The 20,125-nt window shown below is 50.1% G+C and overlaps 1 protein-coding gene across 1 annotated transcript; it reads right to left on the bottom strand.

Moving 5' to 3' along the window:
• Window positions 1-2,266: 2,266 nt before the first annotated feature.
• Window positions 2,267-15,029, bottom strand: C4H4orf54 (chromosome 4 C4orf54 homolog). The gene is made up of 2 exons (XM_077176614.1): window positions 10,311-15,029; window positions 2,267-5,938 (listed from the first exon to the last, which is right to left on the bottom strand). Exon 1 carries the CDS (start codon window positions 15,027-15,029, stop codon window positions 10,320-10,322), a length of 4,710 nt encoding a protein of 1,569 aa, XP_077032729.1. The 3' UTR covers window positions 2,267-5,938; window positions 10,311-10,319.
• Between the last annotated feature and the right edge of the window lie 5,096 nt (window positions 15,030-20,125).

Below are 20,125 nucleotides of genomic sequence, written 5' to 3'. Positions count from 1 at the left end.
CTATCAATTTACAACCCAAAATCAGAATAAAAAGGTTCTAGATAATGCAGTTTATATCTGTAAGATCTTCGTCTGATACCAGCAATCCTTACACCATACCAGCAAGGCTTACCCCTTCTCAATTGTGTCAAATTGAAGAACCAGCCAGTAAAGGGACATTATGGACCTCCCACAGCTTTCACACTTAAACAGAGCCCCTGAGACCCCACTGCTCCTTCAGAAGGAATACATGTCTTTGTGGATACCCCCTGGCATGGCAGCAGATGCTTCTGAAGCTATCTGACCCCAACAGCTGGACATAATGGGGATTCCAGGAGAGGTTTAGTCCAGCAGCTGGGTAATGGAAGGCCATGGCTTCCTTACTGGGGCTCCATAGCTACAGAAACAACAAAAGTAACAAACTTCTAAAAATAAGGTGAAATTAATACATTGCTCCAGCCTGCATTTGAAGGGAAAATGCATTTAGGGTTATAAACAAAGCAAATGCTCTGTTTATCCAATTAGTGGGGGTTAATCAAGATGTAAAATATGTATTTAATAGTGGTATTACATGTACTTTTAAGTAATCAGCAGTGGTAGCAATTAAACAATAATTCATACCTGAAGTTCAGAGAAGGAAACAAATGCTCAGTCTTTTCTAATTGGAAACCATAGAAGGAATAGTGCAATGAAAATCCAGCTAAGTCCAAAAAGCAACCCACTTGCAATAGAGACTTGGAAACTTTCCCCTTCAGGTTTCCTTCCAGAAATACTAATTTTTGAACAGTGTTTTTCATCTACTCTTAAAAAATATATTCATATATATAGAGATACAGTTTGGGTTTGGCAGGCAGATTACATGTTCTCAATAGCAACAAGCCTATGGGTCAGCAATCTAAAATTGATGCCTTTTTTTTGTTTGGATTTTTAGGGTTTTTTTAGTGTTATGTTCTACGTTTGGATAACTTGTTTAGATCTGACATCAGGGAATTATTTGCTTCTCATTTTACTTTGTTCCTACTCCTTTTCACAATAGAGTTGCACTTTTACCATCATTCCTACCAGTGATATTTTAACAATTTTATTTATCTTTTATGTAGAAACTTATAATATTTTCTCCAACAATCCTTGAAAATCCCAGACATATTCCACCCTTAAGTTTATTTAAGGTATCGTAAGAAATCCTCATACTTTAATTTCAATAGATTCACATGGTGTGAGGCACTTTGTGTCTGGACAAACACTGGTTGCATTACTGGGCTTCTTAAGGAAAGGTTAAAGTTCATGTCTCTCAGTTTATTTACTTTTGACCTCTCTTTTGTGGAGGTTTCAGCTTCATTTTTCCATCTATTGTGAGAAACCAGCAGTGCTGTGAAAATCTTGTAACAGAGCTCCACTGAAATCAGGCTCCAGGAGCTCTCCTTCAAGAAAAGCAGAGTTCCCAAATTTTCCAGTTGACAACCCCAGGTCTCTTTGCAATTTTGGACTTTTCTGATTTTAATAAAGTGATCCAAGGCCGTTCTCTCTCCTCTACACACCCACTATTATTTTGTGTCTGTTTTGGTCACCCTTTATCTCCTGGTAGCCCAACTTGCTTCAGTTTTCCTTTAAGTGAAAGTGTTCTTTTAAACTGCAAAAGTAATACTTCAGCTTTCAAGTCTATTTTGGGATTTTCTGGTGTTTGACTCATGCTTTTTTAAACATTTGAACAATAGAAACATTTTCAGTCTCCATGAAGATAGAAAGAAAACATTAAAGCAGCAAAAGATTTTTCCTAGTAATAGTGCAAGCAATAATGCTATCCACTAATAAACTCATCTTATGTTTGCTTGTATTGCAATATTAGGCAATGAAGATAACATGGAAGGTGAGCAGAAAAAAGTTATTTACTCCACCAATTGCTCTCTCTGAACACGTTACAACACACAAAGATGCAGTTCTTTGCATACCCAAACCCATTCACCAGTCAAAGTTAGTTCACTGAAACTGGAGAGTTTTTTCTTAAATTATACTTGGGTAAAAAAAATAAGCAATGCCAACTACCCTTTGTTATAAGAGGAAAGAATAAAGAGATATCAGGTCAGAAAGAGACTTTCAGTACTGGGACAAACTCAGGGAGACTCTGAGTGTGGGGTTTTTGATCAGCTCTCTGGTGTAATTCCTTCTTCTGTTGCTGTTTACATGTTGAACCAAGCAATGACTCTGTTTTCACTTGTTCTGCAAAACAACCAAGGTAACTTTGCAAATATACAACCAAGCAGGACTGCAGGCTTACTTGCAGTGTGTCTTTTACTGAAAAATACATTTTATTTATCATAACATTCAAGAGAAAAAACAAAAATAAAAACAACAAACCCCAACATAATACAAATGCCAACTCATTCAGTTACAAACTTTGGTACTTGGCAGTTTCAGACACTCTGTTCTCACGTGGCTGTGACGCTCCCAAGTTCCCGCCGTGCAAGTCCCAGAGCGACGCCGCCGTCCCTCAATCCCAGGCCCATGGCACCCTGCAGTGGGATCACTTTGGGTTTCAGCTATGCACTTGCCACAGTGTTGTCTCCACTGAGAGCAGCTCAAAGAGTCCATTTCTCTCCAGTTATACATCTTCTGTTTCTTAATTCTTCTTCCACGGGCAACAGTCATCGACACGATGCGTTCACGGCCTTTTCCCTTTTGCCTTACAGCCCACCCCTCTCTCATCAGACATACCACCCACATCCTCTAAACAATCATTATCCTGACTTCACATTTGCACTTTTAAATATCTTTACACCAATAACTAACTCACCCCTTTAAAAATGAGAGGAAAAAGAAAGGGGCAGGGAGGGAAAAAAAGAAGAAATTAAAAAAAAAGAAATAGGTGAAAAAAAGCACAAGCATTTTGAAGTATGTGTTCTCAGGTAGCCACAAGTTAATGGCAATATGTAAGCATAAGGAATGACACTTTGGCCATCAACACTAAAGAATAAAGGTAGCACTGAATACAGACAAGGGGCAAAAACTCCCCACACAACCCATAAATACATTTCAAATCATTCACCAGTTGATTCACCAAGGGTTAAATTTGATAATGAGTGAAACCAACCCTGTTGCAAAGGACCAGAACAACATTCTGGTGCATCACTCCAGTCCCGCTCAAACTTTTAATTGTATCCTGACCTAAAATGCATGGACAGTTGGCTGGTGCAGCCCTCAAAACCCTGACAGCAGGGCTGGGAGGGAACTTGAGTGGTGCACAGGATTTTGCCCTGCTTTGCACATGGGGTGAATTTCAGCTGTAACATACTATGACTGCACCGTGAAACATATAATACTAGCAGCTTGTGAGCCCTGACATGGAGGGCTTGAATCTAATCCAAGATATGTGGTTACACATCACCCCATCCACTGGAGAAATTCACCACTGGGCATACATGGAGGAGCACCATATTACCAGAGTTTTTTTCTGGTGACCTTTTGTGGCATTATCTGCTGGGTCTGGCTTGACTCAAGCCCAGAGATCAGGTTCTGTAAAGGGAAGAACCTGGTGCTCAGGTCTGCAAGGCATTCAGCACTCTGGGATGAGTTCAGCAAAGCTTTGCATAGATGGGTGAAGGAAAAAATCCTTCCACTGAAGTCCCCAGGATATGCTTAAGTATCTGAAGTTGGAGATGCATGTGAAGGCTCTGCTGGGTTAGCGAAGCACCTTGCAAAACTGACCCCTTGATGCAAACAAGAAGTCTTTTTAGAAATAGACAAAGTCAAGTAAACACTATTTGACATTAGGATTGACACATTCCATTGAAGTAAACTCCCCTGAGAAAATAAATAGCTGTTGGTATTCCCTCATTTCATTGCTTTCATCTCCACAGGCAGTGAAAAAAAAAAAACCCTGCAAAATTTACCTCCAACAAATACATGTTGAAATCCTGGGCAGTTGTTTTCTATGCTTTTTTTTTTTCCTTTCAAGTACACCGGGTGAAACTGTAAACCTGAGGTTGTGTGTGCAAACCTATATCTTGTAAACTGCAATGGGAAACCCCGCTCCGAGCACCGATACAGGAAAAGGTAGGACAGGACCATTGTGGAACAGGGATGCTAGTATTATACTGAACATTCTGCACATGTGTATGTCACAGGGAACCAGCCACTCTGGTACCTGCACTGTCCTGCAGTCCCAAGTACTGCTCTGTCTAACACTGATACTCTAATCACAACACCTACGGACCTATCATCATGAGAGAGGGGGAGAAGCATTCATCTCCTTTAAGAGGCAGTCAGCCCCAATCCCAGAGGGAAGTTAAAGCTTGTCATGTAGACTGTACAGCTGAAGAGCACAGGGATTAGCCTTACACAATCTGTGCTCTTTAAAAAGGGTCAGAATATTAACTGGGTTTCCACAATGATGAAAATGAGTGAGAAGGCACATGAGAAATCACTATCTGCACACTTGTAGTGCATTTCATCCTGAGGGCAATTACAACTTGTGCCTGTAAACAAATAAATTGCATTGAAATACAATCTCACACACATGGCTGAAGACAGTTCTACCTGAGTTTTCTGTACCTCATGAGTTACTTAGGAAAACAAAAACCCAGGGCTTATTTTAAAAATAGGAAACACTGAAACTTTCCTAGAGGCAGAAAGCCTTGAGAACAGGTGGAGAAAAATCCTGCCTGTGGGCAAATGCTTAAATAAAGACTTTTGGGATTTGCATTTAGACTTTAAAATTCTAATCTGTTACTTCAAGAAAGCTTTATGTTATATAATTTAGGTTTTGTCTTACATTTATTTGATTCCCAAAGTGCTTTACTTAGCCAAAATTTTGGGCAGGGAACAGACTATTGAATTTTGGATTTGGTGTCACAATAACAATTCTTTTTTGCTGAGACAAACTAGTTGCTGGTAACCAAAAACAATCAGTTTGAGCAGAGTTGGACATATAAATCACTGCACTGTCAGTAATCTTATTGTATATTTTTTGTTCAAAAGGTAAATATTTTCTTAGCAAATTGTAATTGTAGCCCTCAGATAAACCTGTCAAACAGCTAAAGAAACAACTGCATAGTACTGAGGCTCTAACAGTTATAAATTATTCTCACAGGGCAGTGACTAGGATTATGTTTTCAACAATGTTGCAATTTAAGGAAGAATAGACTGCAGTCTTAAAGGAAAATAAATGCTGTTCTCTCCTTTAGAACCAGGATTTTAAAATATTGCATTCGATTTCTGGTTTCCCAGTATTTAAATGCTGTCCTAATTAAGGCAACTTGTGATATTCAACACAGTACAGAGGAGCAAACAAAAAATGAAAGCAATCAAATGTGTTTTCTGACATTTACACAGCTTGTTTTGAACTATGGCAAAAAATGAACCCTAAGGATAAATTTAACACTACAGCTCTCTTCCTTTGCAATTCCAACACTACAGCTCTCTTCCTTTGCAATTCCAAGTGAGAAGTAGAGAGTACAAAAAACCATCTGATTGCAAATTGTGATTAAAATCTATATGGAAGACCCTAATTTAACGCAATAGGAGAGAGCTGAGGGCTTTATTTCATTTGTGAAGAGCTGCAGGGCTGCACTGGATCATCACAACACATTCCAGGGACCTGAATGAAGCTGTGTGGTGATCCACACTGAAACACTGCTGCATTTACACCCTGCATTTTACAAACAGCTGCAGTGGCATCACTGCCATTAGCTACCAGCACAGAGGCAATAAAGCCTGCAGATCAGCTTCAGTACAAAAAGAACTTTGCACAAAATAATGCAGTAATTTAGTGCTGCTCACATAATTAAATGTAGGCATACTCCAAAACAGGGGGGCATTTAGGAGAAAACAAGAAACTTACATGCTTGTTTTGTATGATGAAGCAAAAAAATTGAGAAAACGGTAGAAGCAGTTTTTAGGATTAATGTTGAAGAGTTACCAAGTGTATTTCAAATCAAAGAAGCATAATTCTTCTTCCTTATCCCTGTGGAAAAACAAACAAACAAAACCAGAAAAGCATCATTAATACAGATTGTTAGAGAGCTGCCACAACAATCTGAACAATCTTTATTCCTCCAGAGAGGTGCATAAATACCTCCTTTGTCCCCACACTACTCTTGCTCCTCATTTCCTAAGCCACTGCCAATGATCAGCCAAGGGCATCCAGGTTTTCAAACTGAGTCAGTTTTTGGCAGCCCTGGTGTTTTGAGCAGAACTCATCCTTGCTGCTCAAGGTGTGGAACATGCTGTGCCTTCCAGAGCCACAGCTCCCAGCAGACAGGTCCTGGGGAACCCCACGGACACAGGTGGAAAGAGGCCAATGTGACCTGTGTGGGATTTCAGTGATCCATCTGCTCAGTTAAAGACCTGGCAGCTTCCCTTACCAGCACAGCATGAAACACATCAGGAAAAGGGAAACAACCCACAGCCAGTGCTCTAAGATTTGTGGAGTGAACACTTCAATACTGACTCAGGAAATCAATCCTGGGCAGGAGGATCATTAAGGCCACTGTGAACTTGTATTGGTACCAAGGCTCAGCACTATTGAAATGTTTCCTAAACAGCCACAGTTTTGAGCACAAGGTCACGCTTATTTCCATTTGTAGACTGATTTACTAGATCAAATGTTAGAGCCTGTTTGGTTCTTGGAATATTCCCGTATTTCCCACTAAAACTGGATAAATTCTGTACTAAATTCTCAGCAAAGGCATCAGCATAAGTAAGTCCTATGTACTGCATATTACACTGTAAGTTGACTTCTTGACTTAGTAATGTAGAACACACATCTTGATGAACAGGGAACAACTAAAAGAAAGTGTAAAAATACCAATTAATGAGCCTTAAAATCATTTTTATATACTATCCACAAAAAATTAATTTTTAAAGGAAAGCATAGATTATGTGATAGCAGTTGGGAAGAAAATACAACTGATAAGTATATTTGCTTATGTATTCCTGCACCTGTAAGGTGTTTATGCTCATGGTTTAAACAGAACAATGAAAAATACCCTTCTAATATTGGCAGTACAATTTACTACAGTTGCTTTCTACTTTGCTACCTGTTCTTTTCTCATTTATTTACCTAACACGGGGCAGCAACTCCAGAGAGTAAAATATGGGAATAGATACAAAAGTTAAAACCACATTTTCATTCACTCATGCTGGGAATGAGCTCCTGTCAGGCAGTTCACCCTCTAGAGGTTGGTTCTGTCTAGGCTTGGATGCAAGTTTATTTGAACTGAAAATTAGCATCAAGGAAGAAGTGCAGCAGGCAAGGATGATGTTGCTAAAGCTCCCCATTTACCATGAGTGAAGAAGAGGAGGGAGAGAAGCAACCATAAGATATCACTCAGAAATATGCACACATTTTCCACTATTTTCTGCACATCAAAAACTTAAGAATAGTTCAGAAATGGCAGCTTGGATTTTGTCAGAACACAAACTGATGGGATCCATTTTATCCCAATGATTATGCAGGAAAAAGCACCAGATACAAAGGGAAGTGCTGGAAGAGCAGCAGATGTGCAGGGGATTTGGTGTCAATCCACCACAGGCATCACACCATTAGCAAAACTTCAGGTCCCACTGACCTCCCACAGGTGACAGAGACCAAGATAGAGCAGTCCTTAACACAGTGATACAGTTTGTGAATGAAGATGTGAAAGAAATAGAGCAAAGAAAGGAAGAATATGCACAGTGCCAAAAGGAATTCAGGAGTGGAGAAAAAGAGCATTCATTCAGCTCACTTTGCTTAGTAAACAAAAAGGACCTGAAAGGACAGTACTTTATTGAACTCTTGCACTCAAAGGATGAAATCTGGCTGTTTTCAAATCCATTTTAGGATCTGCACAGCATTGCTGCAATCAAAAGACCCTGGTCTGGTGTGAAAGCAACTAAAAGGAATTTAAAAAGTTAACAACAGTTCACCCTTAGATTCACATGAAATTATACTGATGTTCTTGGGGAAAAACACCACAGTGTTAGGGGAAAAACACCACACTGAGCAAACAAAGGCTTTTCGTTAGGAATGGAATGACAAAAGATAAAGGAAAATAATGGGGAAAAAGTAGACCTCAAAAGAGAGAAGAAGAGGAAAAATTATCCACAGGGACATGAAAATTATGTAGGGGAATGAAAATAACAGGAAGAAGAAAGCTACAGATGTGATGCCTCTCTAGCATATACATAGTTTTCCACAGAGAGATAAGATACAGAAATAACCAAAGTCTAATGGCAAGTTAAACACATCCTGCAGCATGCAGTTAAAATTATTTCTGTTAAGACTGTCAGAACAGGTCAAGGGAAAAAAGTGCATCCATTGTCCAGCAGCAGGACACCTCCCTCAGCAGGTCTGAGACAGCCCATGAGGGGCACCCCTGTCTGTAGTAGACAACAAATGCCTTGGCATGATCAAAGATTGATCAGGATGGTAAAATGAAACTCAAGGCTGCACACTGCTGCATGACCTTCTGTACTGAGCATGCACCACCAGTGTTTTGAGGCAGCTTTCACACAGTTCTGCAGTGGTAGAGCTCTGGCACAGCACAACAAAGCAGGGCTGCTGTTTTAACTTCACCTGGGAGAAAGAGCAATTTGGTGAGAGCATCACCTGCCTCACCAGGCACTGAAGGCAAGCTAAAAACATGGTAACAGGATAACCCTTTGCAAATTGAGGGACAGGGCACACCAGGAAATATGATGTTTTTCACTTTTAAAGAGTGAAAAAGACACAAGAAAAGTGGGTGGGTTTTGTTTAGTTACTGTTACAAATGCATCTACTATACACCCTATCTTTTCAAAAACATCACGTCTCTAATCTGAAATTTAACAAATTCCTTCTGCCAGCCATCTCAATTCAGCCTCCAGACCAAAGGGAAAATAATGAACTACTTTTTGCCATTTCATCTAGGTTCTCTGACTTTACTGGCAAGATGAACTCAAGCAGCCCAGCAGAGCTCAAGTTAAACTGGCATGTTGCCTGTGCTGGGGCCAATAAAGGCACCAGGATCCATAAGGGCCAATGAAAACAACTTCATCCACAGCCAGGATAAAAGAATGGAGCTTTCAAGATAAAATAATTACAAGAAGAGAAGCAAGTATATAAATCACATCAATAAGGTTTCATTCAACAAATAATATACTATGTAGTAGATGATGCAAACTAAAAAAATATATATTTTAAAGCAAAATAGATAACCCAAGTGCTGGAAGACAAAATTTACCCTCAAGCATGCAACTGGGCAAAGCTCAGCCCAAACTGGTGACAAACCCAAACTTCTGGCAGTTGCCACTATTCCACTCTTTCTCTTTGCCTTTTCATATACACCAAAAAACCAACTCTGTGAATTCTTGGTAAGCCACGGAAGATTTGGCAGTTCTGCCTAATACTGCACGTGATAAAGATGAGCCATGCATTCTAATGCAAGAGGCAGAAGGAGCAGTGACACCAGTCCTGAAGGCACTTCTGTAACATTTCAGGTCTTTTAAAATGAAATGTCATCATTCCTTGGTTATTTGCACAGGACATACTGCACCACACTGTGCCTGCTGTCTGCCTAGTCCTGTGCCCTCCTCCTTGCTCCAGGACAGGTAGACATCCACATCCCTGAATCTGGAGGCTGGCCCTGGGCTACAGCCCCAGGTAGCTGGGCACTGTCAGGACTCTGGCACTACAAGCTCAGAGCTGCTGTGTAAAACTGTGCTTTGCAGCAGTGTCCCGGGGAGCCCTCCTGCAGCACAGGCAGCTGTGGGCACCTCTGCCCCTGCCAGCAGCCCCATGGCTCCAGGAGAGCTCACCTGGGACTGCTCCATGCATCCTGCTCCCTCACCCCACTAAAAAGAAGGACCCAAAATAAGGGTTTGCTTCCATTAGACCCCTCTCCCACTCCTCTTGAGGTTGGGGAGAAACAGGTACAGGGGAAAGAGAGAGGTGCTCACCTCCCCTTGGGAGGAAGAGGTGAGAGGTGACACAAGAGGAGGATGAGATGCCAAGGTGAAGGGGCTCTTTCATGGCTCGCAAGGTGGGTTCAGATGATGGATCCAGAGACACCCACCCACACTGCCATCCCTGGGAGCAATGGGAGGTACCCCGGCCATAGGGCTGCACAAATACAGGTCCTGTGATGAGTGGCTATGGTGTGCTTCTCTGAAACTGCCAAAAAAAGAAGCTCCAAGTTATACCAAACTGCACCAAGGGGTGTGCCTAACCTTTCTATATTTTACACCTTAGTGAGGGCCCCTCTGTGAACCCTCTCCCCCTGAGCAGAAGCTGCGGCACTGCTGTCATTTGGCCATTAACCCGCTCTGCGCTGCCCATCCCCTGGGACAGCCGTGCCCGGCCGGCAGCACCCACTCACCCGCGCTCTTCACCGGTGCTCCACCACGAAGCGCATGGTGGTGCCGTCGAAGGAGGGCGGCGCGACGATCCGCGGCCCGGTGGCCGGCGCTGTGATGCTGATGACCGGCTTCGCCTCGGCCGGCCCGTGCCGCGGCGGCGGCGGGCCCTTGCTGGTGGCCACGTAGTAGGGGCTGTCGGCGAAAGGCGCCTCTGGCGCGGCGGGGCTGCCGGGCTCTGCGGGGGCGCTGCCATCGCTGCCCGAGTGAGACAGCGGGCGCTGCAGGGCGCCGGCGGGCAGCACGGTGGCGGCGGGCAGGAGCCCGGGGTACAGCATGTACGTGGCGCCGTAGGCACCGGCACTGAGGGCGAGGGGCGAGAGAGGCAGCGGGACGGGAGCCACGGCCGGCTGCTGGGGCACCGGCACCTCCACGTACTGCCCGGTCTCGGGGTCGAAGAGGCGCCGCTTGAGGGGCTGCTGCACGGGCGTGTCCACCAGGTAGTACTGCCCGGTGCTCACGTCCAGCAGCACCTTGCGCTGCGTCTGCGGGAAGGGCTCGGCCGCGGTGGCCGCGGCGGGCACGGAGGGCGAGAAGCAGAGCAGCGGCGGCGGCGCGGCGCCGGGCAGGGCGGCGAAGGGCAGCGGCGGGCGGTACAGGGCGGCGGGCGCACCCTCGGGGGGCGGCGGGGCGGCGGCGGGGGGCTCCTCGGCGGGCGGGGGTCCGGGCGGCGGTCTGGGGCTGCCGGGGGGCTTGGCGGCGCCGAAGGGCTGCAGGCCGCACAGCGCCGCCGCCGCCGCTGACGCCGACACCGGGCTGGGGCGGATGCCGCCGCCCTCCGTGGCCCCCGCGGACGGGGGGGAGCCGGGCTCGGCGGCCGCCTTCAGCGGCAGCGACAGATAGTTCCCGCAGTCGGGGCCGCGCTCCGCATCGCCGCCGCCGCCGCCCGCGGGCAGCCGAGGGGAGCGCGGCGGTGCCGGGCCCCGCGGGCCGCCCTCGGGGGGGAGCTTGGCGGGCGCGGGGGCCGCGGCTCCGCCCGCCCCGCGGAGCGTGAGGAGGGCGCGGGGGGCGGCGGGGGGCTCGGCGCGGGGCGGCGGCGGGCAGCGCTGCCGCTGCCGGGCCAGGCTCTCGAAGGCGGCCGCCTTGGCCGAGACCTTGTCGGCGGCGCTGTTGGAGGGGCGGCGGGGCAGCCGCTCGCTGCTCGGGCCCTTGCCCGACGGCTCCTCCGCCTTGTCCGCCGGCGGCGGCGGGGGCGGAGCGGCGGCGGCGGGTCGGGAGCCGGCGCCCCGCTCCTGGCTGGCGATAAGGGAGAGGACGTGGCTGTCGGTGATGGGCAGAGGGTCGCTCTTGCGCTTCCACTCGCGCTTGTTGAAGCTGTAGAGCTCCTCCATGCTCCGCACCGCCGCCGTCAGCTTCTCCAGCGCGTTCTGCACCGGCGCTGCCTTGCTCTCCTCCCGCGGGTCCTCCTCCGGTCCCCGGCCCCTCTCGGGGGGCGGCGGCGGCGGCGGCGGCTGGTGCCGCCAGGGCGCGGAGGATTTGGAAACGATCTTGAGCACAGCCGGCTGGCGAGCATCGCTCTTGTTGGGGGCGATGGTGGCCACTGGCAGCCTGCCCGAGGTGCGGTGCACCAGCACGGTGCCCTCCGGGGGGCAGGCGGGCGCCCTGCCCGCTGCCTTGGCCCCCCCCTCGGTGGGCTTGGTGCCGGTGTGGCCGACCGCCTGGCAGGTGATGACCACGGGGGAGAGCGACCGGGGCACCCCGGCGATGACCAGCTGCTGCCGGGGCTTCTGCTCCGGGCCGCCTTGCTCGGAGGCGCCGCTGCCCTTGTCGCTGCTGTTATCTCCCGAGTCGGCGCTGTAGGAGCTTTTGATGAGCTTCCGCACGTCCCGCACCTGGTGGAGAATCCCCTGGGCTCTGTACTTGCTGTCCCTCACGTCGCGCACCAGGAACTGCGGCACTTTGTCGGCGCCGTCGCCGGCCTTGAGAGGCTTGAGCGGCTGCCCCCTGCCCTCCTCCGGCGGCCGGCCTGCGATCTGCGGCGTCAGCAGCTGCGCGATGCTGAAAGCGGCGTCCCGGGGCTGCTGCACGCTGCCCAGGCTGATCTTGATCTCGGGCGCTTTGGGCTTGGCGGCGGGGGGCGAGGTGGCGACGGCTGAGGACACGGCGGCGGCGGCGGCGGCCGCGGCGGAGCACTTGGTCGCCCTCTTGCCGGGATCCTTCTCCCGAGGGGTGTGCTGAATGGCGGGGACGAATAGGCGGGACATCTTGGTGGACTTGCCGGCAGAGATCTCACCCAGGTCGGCTCGCCAGTCGTTCTTGGGAGAAAGTTTCAGCTTGCCGATGGGCGCCCTCTCCTCCTTCCTTTCCGCCTCCCGCTCCTTCCAGGACCTGAAGGCGCTGTTCTGGCTGCGGAGGAAGGTGGCCTTGATGGCCTCCGAGGCGCTGCGCTTCACCTCGCACAGCTCCTCGGACAGCGCCCGGTCCAGGCTGCGGTTCCCCTCGCGGGGCGTCGACGCCTTGGAGGCCGGGGAGCGGCCCCCGCCGCCCTCGCCCGCATCCTCCGCCGGGCCCGGGGCGCAGTCCGAGCCGCCCTCCGAGTGCCGGGAGTTCTGCCGCTGCACGCCGCCCTCCCGATGCCGCTCCCGGCCGGCGCTGCCGCCGGTGGGTTCGGGCTCCCGGCCCGCGCCCGGCCCGGTGTAGGAGGTGTCGATGATCTCTCCCCGCTCCATCTTGAACTCGTGCTCCAGCTGCATCTTCTTGGAGATGACGTTTTTGAGGAGGCTGGAGGCGAACCTGGACTTCTTGCTGGAGCCCTTCCCGCCGCCCTCCGCCGCCGGCGGCTCCCCGGCCTCGGCGGCATCGCCGAGGTCCAGCAGGGTCACCACCCGGGAGCCCGCTCGCAGCCGCCGCGGCGTTTCGACGTGCGCGATCTCCCCGTCGAGTTTGCTGACCACGAACTCGAGGGCTTTGGTCTGCGAGCGGCCGGAGCGCAGCAGGCTGGGCTCGGCTCTCGGCCCCAGAGTGCCGCACTTGAGGTCCAGGTAGGTGGACCAGCGGTTGATGCCCAGGGCATTGTCGGACAGGGAGGCGGAGGAGGCGCGGGAGCCGGGGCGCAGGGTGTCGAAATAGGGGTACGCCAGGCTGCGGAAAGCCCTGGCCGTAAGGTTTCGCACCTCTTTGTCGGCATCGTCCAGCTCGCTGACGGCGCTGGAGGCGCCGCTCGAGTGCTCCCCTGCCCTGGCGGCCCCGCAGCGCGTCTGCAGCCGCGCAGGCACCGCGATGAACTTTTTCGCGTGGTCGCGGACCGCATCCTGTTTTAAACTCGCACTGCGGTCGGGAGCCGCGGCGACACGGAGACTCATGTCGCCTTCATGCTTGGCAGCGTAAACAGTGTTTTGCTTTCCGTGCACGTTGCTAGACTCATTTATAGCCCGGGAAGCGGCTTTGATTGATAGGAGAAGCTGGGCGCCCGGGCTCCCGCCGGGGCGGCCGGGCTGCTTGGACCGGCTTTCCCCCGAGCTGGCGCGCTTGTCCGCGCCGGGGGTGTCGTGTTCGGAGGTAAGGCTGACGATCTCGGTGCTGCTGGTGTTGTCGATGCTGTCCGTCTGGTTGTTGGGGTCGCTGGTGGTCGTGCTAAGGTAGCAGCTATTCTCCTCCTCCTCCGTCAGCGTGTCCCTCGGGGTCTCGTCGCTCCCGAAGGAGGCGTAGTCAACGAAGGAATAGATCACGTTGTTATCCTCGAAGTCCCAGCGGGCGGCCAGCCCCGCGTCGAAGTCCATGTCGTGGTCCACCTCGCTGAGCTGGATCTCCTGCGTGCTGATATAGTGCGCCTCGTCGCGGCCGCCGCCGGGAGGGGAGCCCGGGGGGGCGCCGGGGGGAGTCGCCTTGCGCCCCGCGACCTCATCCTCCACTTCGCTTTCGTAGCCGAAGGACGACGAGGAGGTTTTGCCCTCCGTTGACACCGGGTCGCCCATTGCGGGAGAGTCGTCCGCCTTGGTCACAGGCGAAGGGCAGGAGGAGGAGGAGGACTCCGGGCAGCCCCCTGCCTCCGGCGTCCCGCCGCTCCCCGCCGCTTCCACGGAGCCGGGGCCGGTGTCAGCGCCGCATTCCGCCGCCGCCGGGGAAGGAGGGCGATCCCGCCCGCGGTCCAAGGATGCTGGCCCCGCTTCCTCCGCCGGGGGTCCGCCGTTCGCCGAGTCGCCATCCCCGGTCCCACCGGCTCCGCTGTCCGGTGCGGGACCGGACGCTCCCTCCGCGCCGCCGGCCGGGGCCAGTTCGGGCTTCTTGCGACTCTCCTCCGGCCCCTGCGGCGAGCCGCGGATCTCCACGTACGCCGCCTCCCTCTCCTCCTGGATGGGCGCCTCCGGGCCGGGGTTCGGGCTCGGGTTTGTGCTCGGGTCCCGCTCCTCCGCCGCGCCCTCCGGGCCGGCTCGGGGGCTGGCGGGCCGCTGGCCGGGCGCGTCCATGCCGGGGCCGTCGGGGCGCGGCAGTGGCCCGCGGGGGCGGGCAGGCACGTGCCGGCGGGGACGGGGGGGCGGCGGCCGCCCACGCCCTGCCCTCCCCTCCTTGCCCTCCCCTCCGCTCCTCTCCCGTCCCCTCCTCCGCCCGGCGCGCCGGCTCCCGGCCCGGGCGGGCATCGCCGCCGGGGGGCGGAGGGGTCGGGCCGGGCTCAGCTCCCCCCGCAGCCCCCCGCGGCACAGGGCAGCCGCTCCGGACACCGCGGGGGAGCTGGCCCTGCACATCCCGGCACGGGCCCCGGTCCCGCGGCTTTTCCGAGACGCGGACTATACATAGAGCCGGCGTCACTTAGGCCGTCTGAAATCCTATTTTAAACATCTGTGTTTCCCCGGAATAAAGGCGCCCGGACACCCCTTGGAAGGGGAGAGCTGCCCATGCCTACAAAGATGCTGCCCAGCTCCCCGGGGAGCCGGCGGCACCGGCTGCAGGAGACAACTCCCAGGACACTGGCTGAGCACGCAGCGTGGCAACAGCAAGTGCACCCTCCTCGTTCTACATGTAGCAGTGGCTAAACAGCTGTTTTCTTCCCTAAACTATCCCCTGCACCCTGCGTCCCCAGTCGCAGGAGGCGTCGTTGCATAGGGACACCCTATGGACAGCCGTCTGGCCCTGCACCTTTACAGAAATCCAGAGAGCCACCGGTCTCCAAGAAATCTTTCTCCTTCCAAATGCCGGTTTAGACACAACCAGCACCTAAGGCCTATAAATAGGCATTTCTGTGGCATGCCTGACCTTTGGCAGCTGAGAGCTTCACTGAGCGGTCCCCAAGATGACAAACCAAAAATCAGTGCAAGCACCATGGAAGTTTTGAAAAGGCAAGCTGTTAAACACTGAGGAGAAGAAACAAAGGAGAGCCAGCAATGTTGAGGAGCAGCCCACAGGTATACAATGCAAATAATAACTTAAATTCACAGCTTAAAAAACAACATCCCAAATTTAAAGTACTTGAACACTAAGGTGAGCAAGCTGGCATTGTGCTGGTAACACTGAACTGAGGTGCAGGAGAGCAAATCCCTCAAGTGATTACCAGGATCCAGGACCTTCCAGCTGCATGGGGTGGCATGGTGTGCAGCTCTGCCAGGGATGCCACAGGAATAGAGGAGCCAAGATGCAAAGCCAATGCTATCCCAGAAGTCTTCCCAGCACTGTCCATGTCAAAACAAGGGTTTCCCAGTGCTCCCAGCTCCTCATCCCACCTTGTAGCCAGGAGGCTCTGCTGCCATCCTCCCACTCTTCCTGCTGCCTCCAGGAAAAATGACCTGCCTTCTTTACTGAGCCCAAGTGGAGTCTTGTGAGGCTCCCTGCAGCAAGGGCAGGTTTATAGCCTAGTCCAGATAAGGGTCTCTGCTGCCTGGAGGAAAACAAGTGAGGTGGCTCCAGCTTTTAGTACTCTACATAGATACATGGTCATTTCTTAGTACTCTACGTAGATACATGGTCATTTCTTAGTACTCTACATAGATACATGGTCATTTCTTAGGCTGCAGATTGACAGGATGGAAAATATTACTGAAGCACTGCATGATATTTTAACAGAAAGACACATCTTCCAAACCTGGAGGGTTTGGAGCAAGTCAGGTCACGTGCAGTGAGGCTCTCCCCAGGCAGCAGGGATAACTGATTCCCATCCTTACTGAGTCTGTCCTGCCCCCAGTGTGCTGTCAATGAGAAGCTGAGCACCAGCTTTTATGGGCACTAGGCTTCCTCAGCCTCAATCTTAGCCCAGGTTTATGTAGCTTCAACTCCCCTGGTGCACACAGTGACTGCAGTTCTCCACAGAGCTGTGGTAAGTGGCATCCTCATCCCCAAACAACTTCACTGGGCTTTGTGTCCCATCCACATATATTACAGGTTTGGCCCTCAAGCAGCACAATGAAATCTCAAGCAGCACAATAAAATCACAACATAACTAGAGAAAGACAATATTTTAGCACATTATTATGAGGTATCTTAGTTTTAATTGATGATGGGCTAAGAGTAGATCCTCAAATACAGTCCTTTCCAAATGCCTGGGATGCCAAGGAATGCATTTTAAACCCTGACCATTCATTGTACTCGGGTGACTGCTGGCAGCTGTAGCAGCCTGGCCTTCTGCTCTGCCTTCTGCCAGATGCCTCCTCTCAAGCAAGGTCTCCACCCCAGGTTCTCAGTGCCCCACACTCTGATCTCCCTAACCAGGGTCTCAGGTCTCAGTCTCTCACACTTCACTCTCCCTTCTAATGTTTGGTTTTCCTGCATTAAGGGTACACAATAAATCAGATCTTTGCTCCCCAAACCTGCACAATTGAAAGTGGTGGTGTTTTTTTGAGTAACAGTTGTTCATGTATTCCTGCCAAGATCCCCAGACAAGATCCCCACCAAAATGAGCATCGAAACTTGACTCTATTTATCTATTTTCACAGTCCAGTTTCTAGCTATGGTCCTGAGATGTTTTTTTCTGCCCTTTTCCTTTGGTGGTATCTTGAACTAAATCTACTCAATCTTACAAACCCAGGCAGTGATTCTCCCAACTGAGGCAGAAACCACAATGGAGCACTCATACATGTATGTTTATAACACACTGATGTCTCCAGCACAGGGAATTTATGCCCCTGGTGACAAAAATACATACTTAAAATCCACACCTGTTCCTCTCCACTTTCAGTCAGGGCTAGTCCTGGAGGCCTGCATGCCTTAGGCTGTCAGATCAGGGTATTTCCCATGGCATTAAGACATTGCTGCAGGGTACAGAGCCACACAAATCCTAATGTCATTTGTAAAAAGTGAGTCTCTGACACCCAGCTTAAGTGCTCTAATCACTGTATGGTGTTAGAAGAGTGGGGGAAAATGAGAAGGATTTCCTCCTCTCTTTTTTGTGTCACAGATTTCTGCTCTGATGCGGTGCCAGCTCCTCAGAGACGCTTTGCTGCGAGTCTGGCCTCGAGCAAAGCGTAAAATTCCATGGGGTTTAGGCTTAATGCCTTCTCCCCAGCCTTTCCTCTTAGCTACCAGAGTGTCAGCTTTTGTAAAGCCTGCTTTGGAGGTGTCTAATAGCCTCCATGCATTGCATCCAAAGCTTGGGTGCACAGCTTGGACCCAGAGCTGGCTCCCCAGAACTGCTCCCTGTGGCACTGCCTCACAAGGGATCAGAATGCTTCAACAGCTTTGCAAAGGGGTAGATGATTTTGGGTTTATGGGGTTTTTTGTATCTATTACAGTTGCCAGAAAAGCTCTGCAGCAAGCAGAGTGTTAGACCTGTTTGGTCACAGTCAAAAGTACACAGGAAAAGTGCAGCTTCATCACATCTTCTTGCAAATAGCAATTTCTTGCTCTGTGCTGGCATGACATCTCCACTGATTAATAATCAGATCAATGTGGTTTGGTTAATAATGTGGGATATCAGTAAATAACATGTCATCCTGATGATTCTAGCAATACTCAGCTGATGCATGCATCAGCATCAATTACTCTCTTGTGGTTTCCACCTTTAAATATCTCTTGCTCACTAAAGGTACTGAAGTCTAAGATTTCTGCATCCAAATCTGTCATGAAGTGTTACTGGACCTGTCCTCAGAATCACAGAAAACCTGTGTGTTTAATGCCTTTTGTAACACAGTAGGTACTCCACTTTTAAACTCTTTTCTGGTAAAAATAACAACATGCACTCTTTAACCACATTCTGTCCTTTGCTCATAGAGCTTAGGTCAGACAGGTAAAGGTGATGGGGAAAATGTAGAGAGGCTGGATTAGCTCTGCACCTTAAAATACATTACTCATGGAAGTAGCAGGGAAGTGGGATTTAAAAGGGATTTGAGAAGAGACACTTAAAAATGGAATCAAGAGATGAAGAATGAGGAAGACTGTAACTATACAGTTACATAGGAGACCATACAGAGGAAGGCATAGGGTTTTTTCCCCTTTAAATGAGACAGACAAGGAAGTGAACAGTTGGTGGGGAAGTAATTAGTTGAGCTTTCTCTGACTAGGGAAAGGTAAAATATTAATCTGTTAATTTAACCTTAGGAAACGTTAATACCACTTTAAATATTTGAGTTATTACAGTGTTAAGTGATCACAAAGGAGTTATAAAAATCAGACTCATACAGAAGAAAAATCAAAATATTATTTTCATGGAGAAGACAAACACTGTTCCAGTAACTAAGATGGCCTGCAGGAAAGGTTATGCTTCTTGCATGGAAAGTGATGTTGTTCACAAAAAAATAAGGAAACAGCACAAGGATTCTGCTGAATTCTGTGCACACAGCAAAAAATGCTCCCTATAGGTTCAGAGAGGTGAAGAATGATAGAGTCATAGGAAAAAGCTTTCATTTTTGGCTGATTATTCTCTTGAGTAGTATTTGAATACTGCTGGATTAAATTTTTCTCTCAGTAGTTTTCTGGTAACATTGCACATTGTCAGGGTGAACTCTGTGGTAATCTTTGAAATCAAAGCGAAAAAATACATTAGTGGAATTTAGATGTATTTCTCTGTGTGTGTGTTAAGGAGAAGGGAAAACTGAAAACAGCACCCTGATTTTCTCTCAAGAAAAAAAAAATCTCTAGTACCCAAGAAGGAGGGAGCAAACTCCACTTTGGAATGGAAGAGGTGGATTTGTGGCTTAGCAATAAACAGTGCAGCCCAGCATACATTATACATCTCCAAGTGCTACCAGATATACTGAGAGGAAATACAATACCCACACATGTGCATTGGTATGGAAGTTTTCTAGCAAAACCAAGTGGAAATAAAATGAGATTTTTGTAGCTTGCACTAAAATGGTGTTTCTTACAGCATTTAGCAAGGGTCTGACTGAAAAAGTACTAAGCAAAAACTGAATGAAAACCAACACCTGGATGGCTCAATCCTTTCTCTCACAGAGACTATGCTAGTCAAGGGGATCTTTCTTTATTTCCTTTTCCATCCGAGCCTGTAGAAGAAATTGAGGGGCTCTTCTTAACACTCAACCTGCAAATGGAAACCAAATGTGCACTCCCTCCTGGCAGTCCTCTCCCTCTCAGTGAGTGTCAGTCCTTTCTAAAGAAACTCCAGAGCTGGGTGGATTTCAAGACCCTAACCCTGAGTGCTTGAGCTTGCATGATGCAAAGACCTTGGCGTGGCTCTCCCAATGGGAGGCCGCTTTTCCTCCTAGGATGAGACGGGATCAGGTTCTGGCCGCTGCCCTGTGCTGTGCATTCCCGTGTCACTGAGCCGCGGCAGTGCCGGTGGAGCCGCAGCCCCCGCCCTGCCCGCAGCTCCCCTGGCCCTCGCTCCTGCCGGGTGCCTTACAAGGGCTGCAGAAGATATGGATGTTTTTAAACCAGATCCTCCCCCTCGCTACCC

This window comes from Agelaius phoeniceus, chromosome 4, assembly GCF_051311805.1.
Source record: "Agelaius phoeniceus isolate bAgePho1 chromosome 4, bAgePho1.hap1, whole genome shotgun sequence".
Classification (NCBI taxonomy): domain Eukaryota; kingdom Metazoa; phylum Chordata; class Aves; order Passeriformes; family Icteridae; genus Agelaius; species Agelaius phoeniceus.
Note: the sequence above shows the minus strand (reverse complement) of the source record. Positions and strands in the feature narration are given on the sequence as shown.

Excerpts from the sequence above, each read along its gene's own strand:
- C4H4orf54 (XM_077176614.1), bottom strand. The coding sequence starts at position 15,029 with ATGTGCAGGGCCAGCTCCCCCGCGGTGTCCGGAGCGGCTGCCCTGTGC.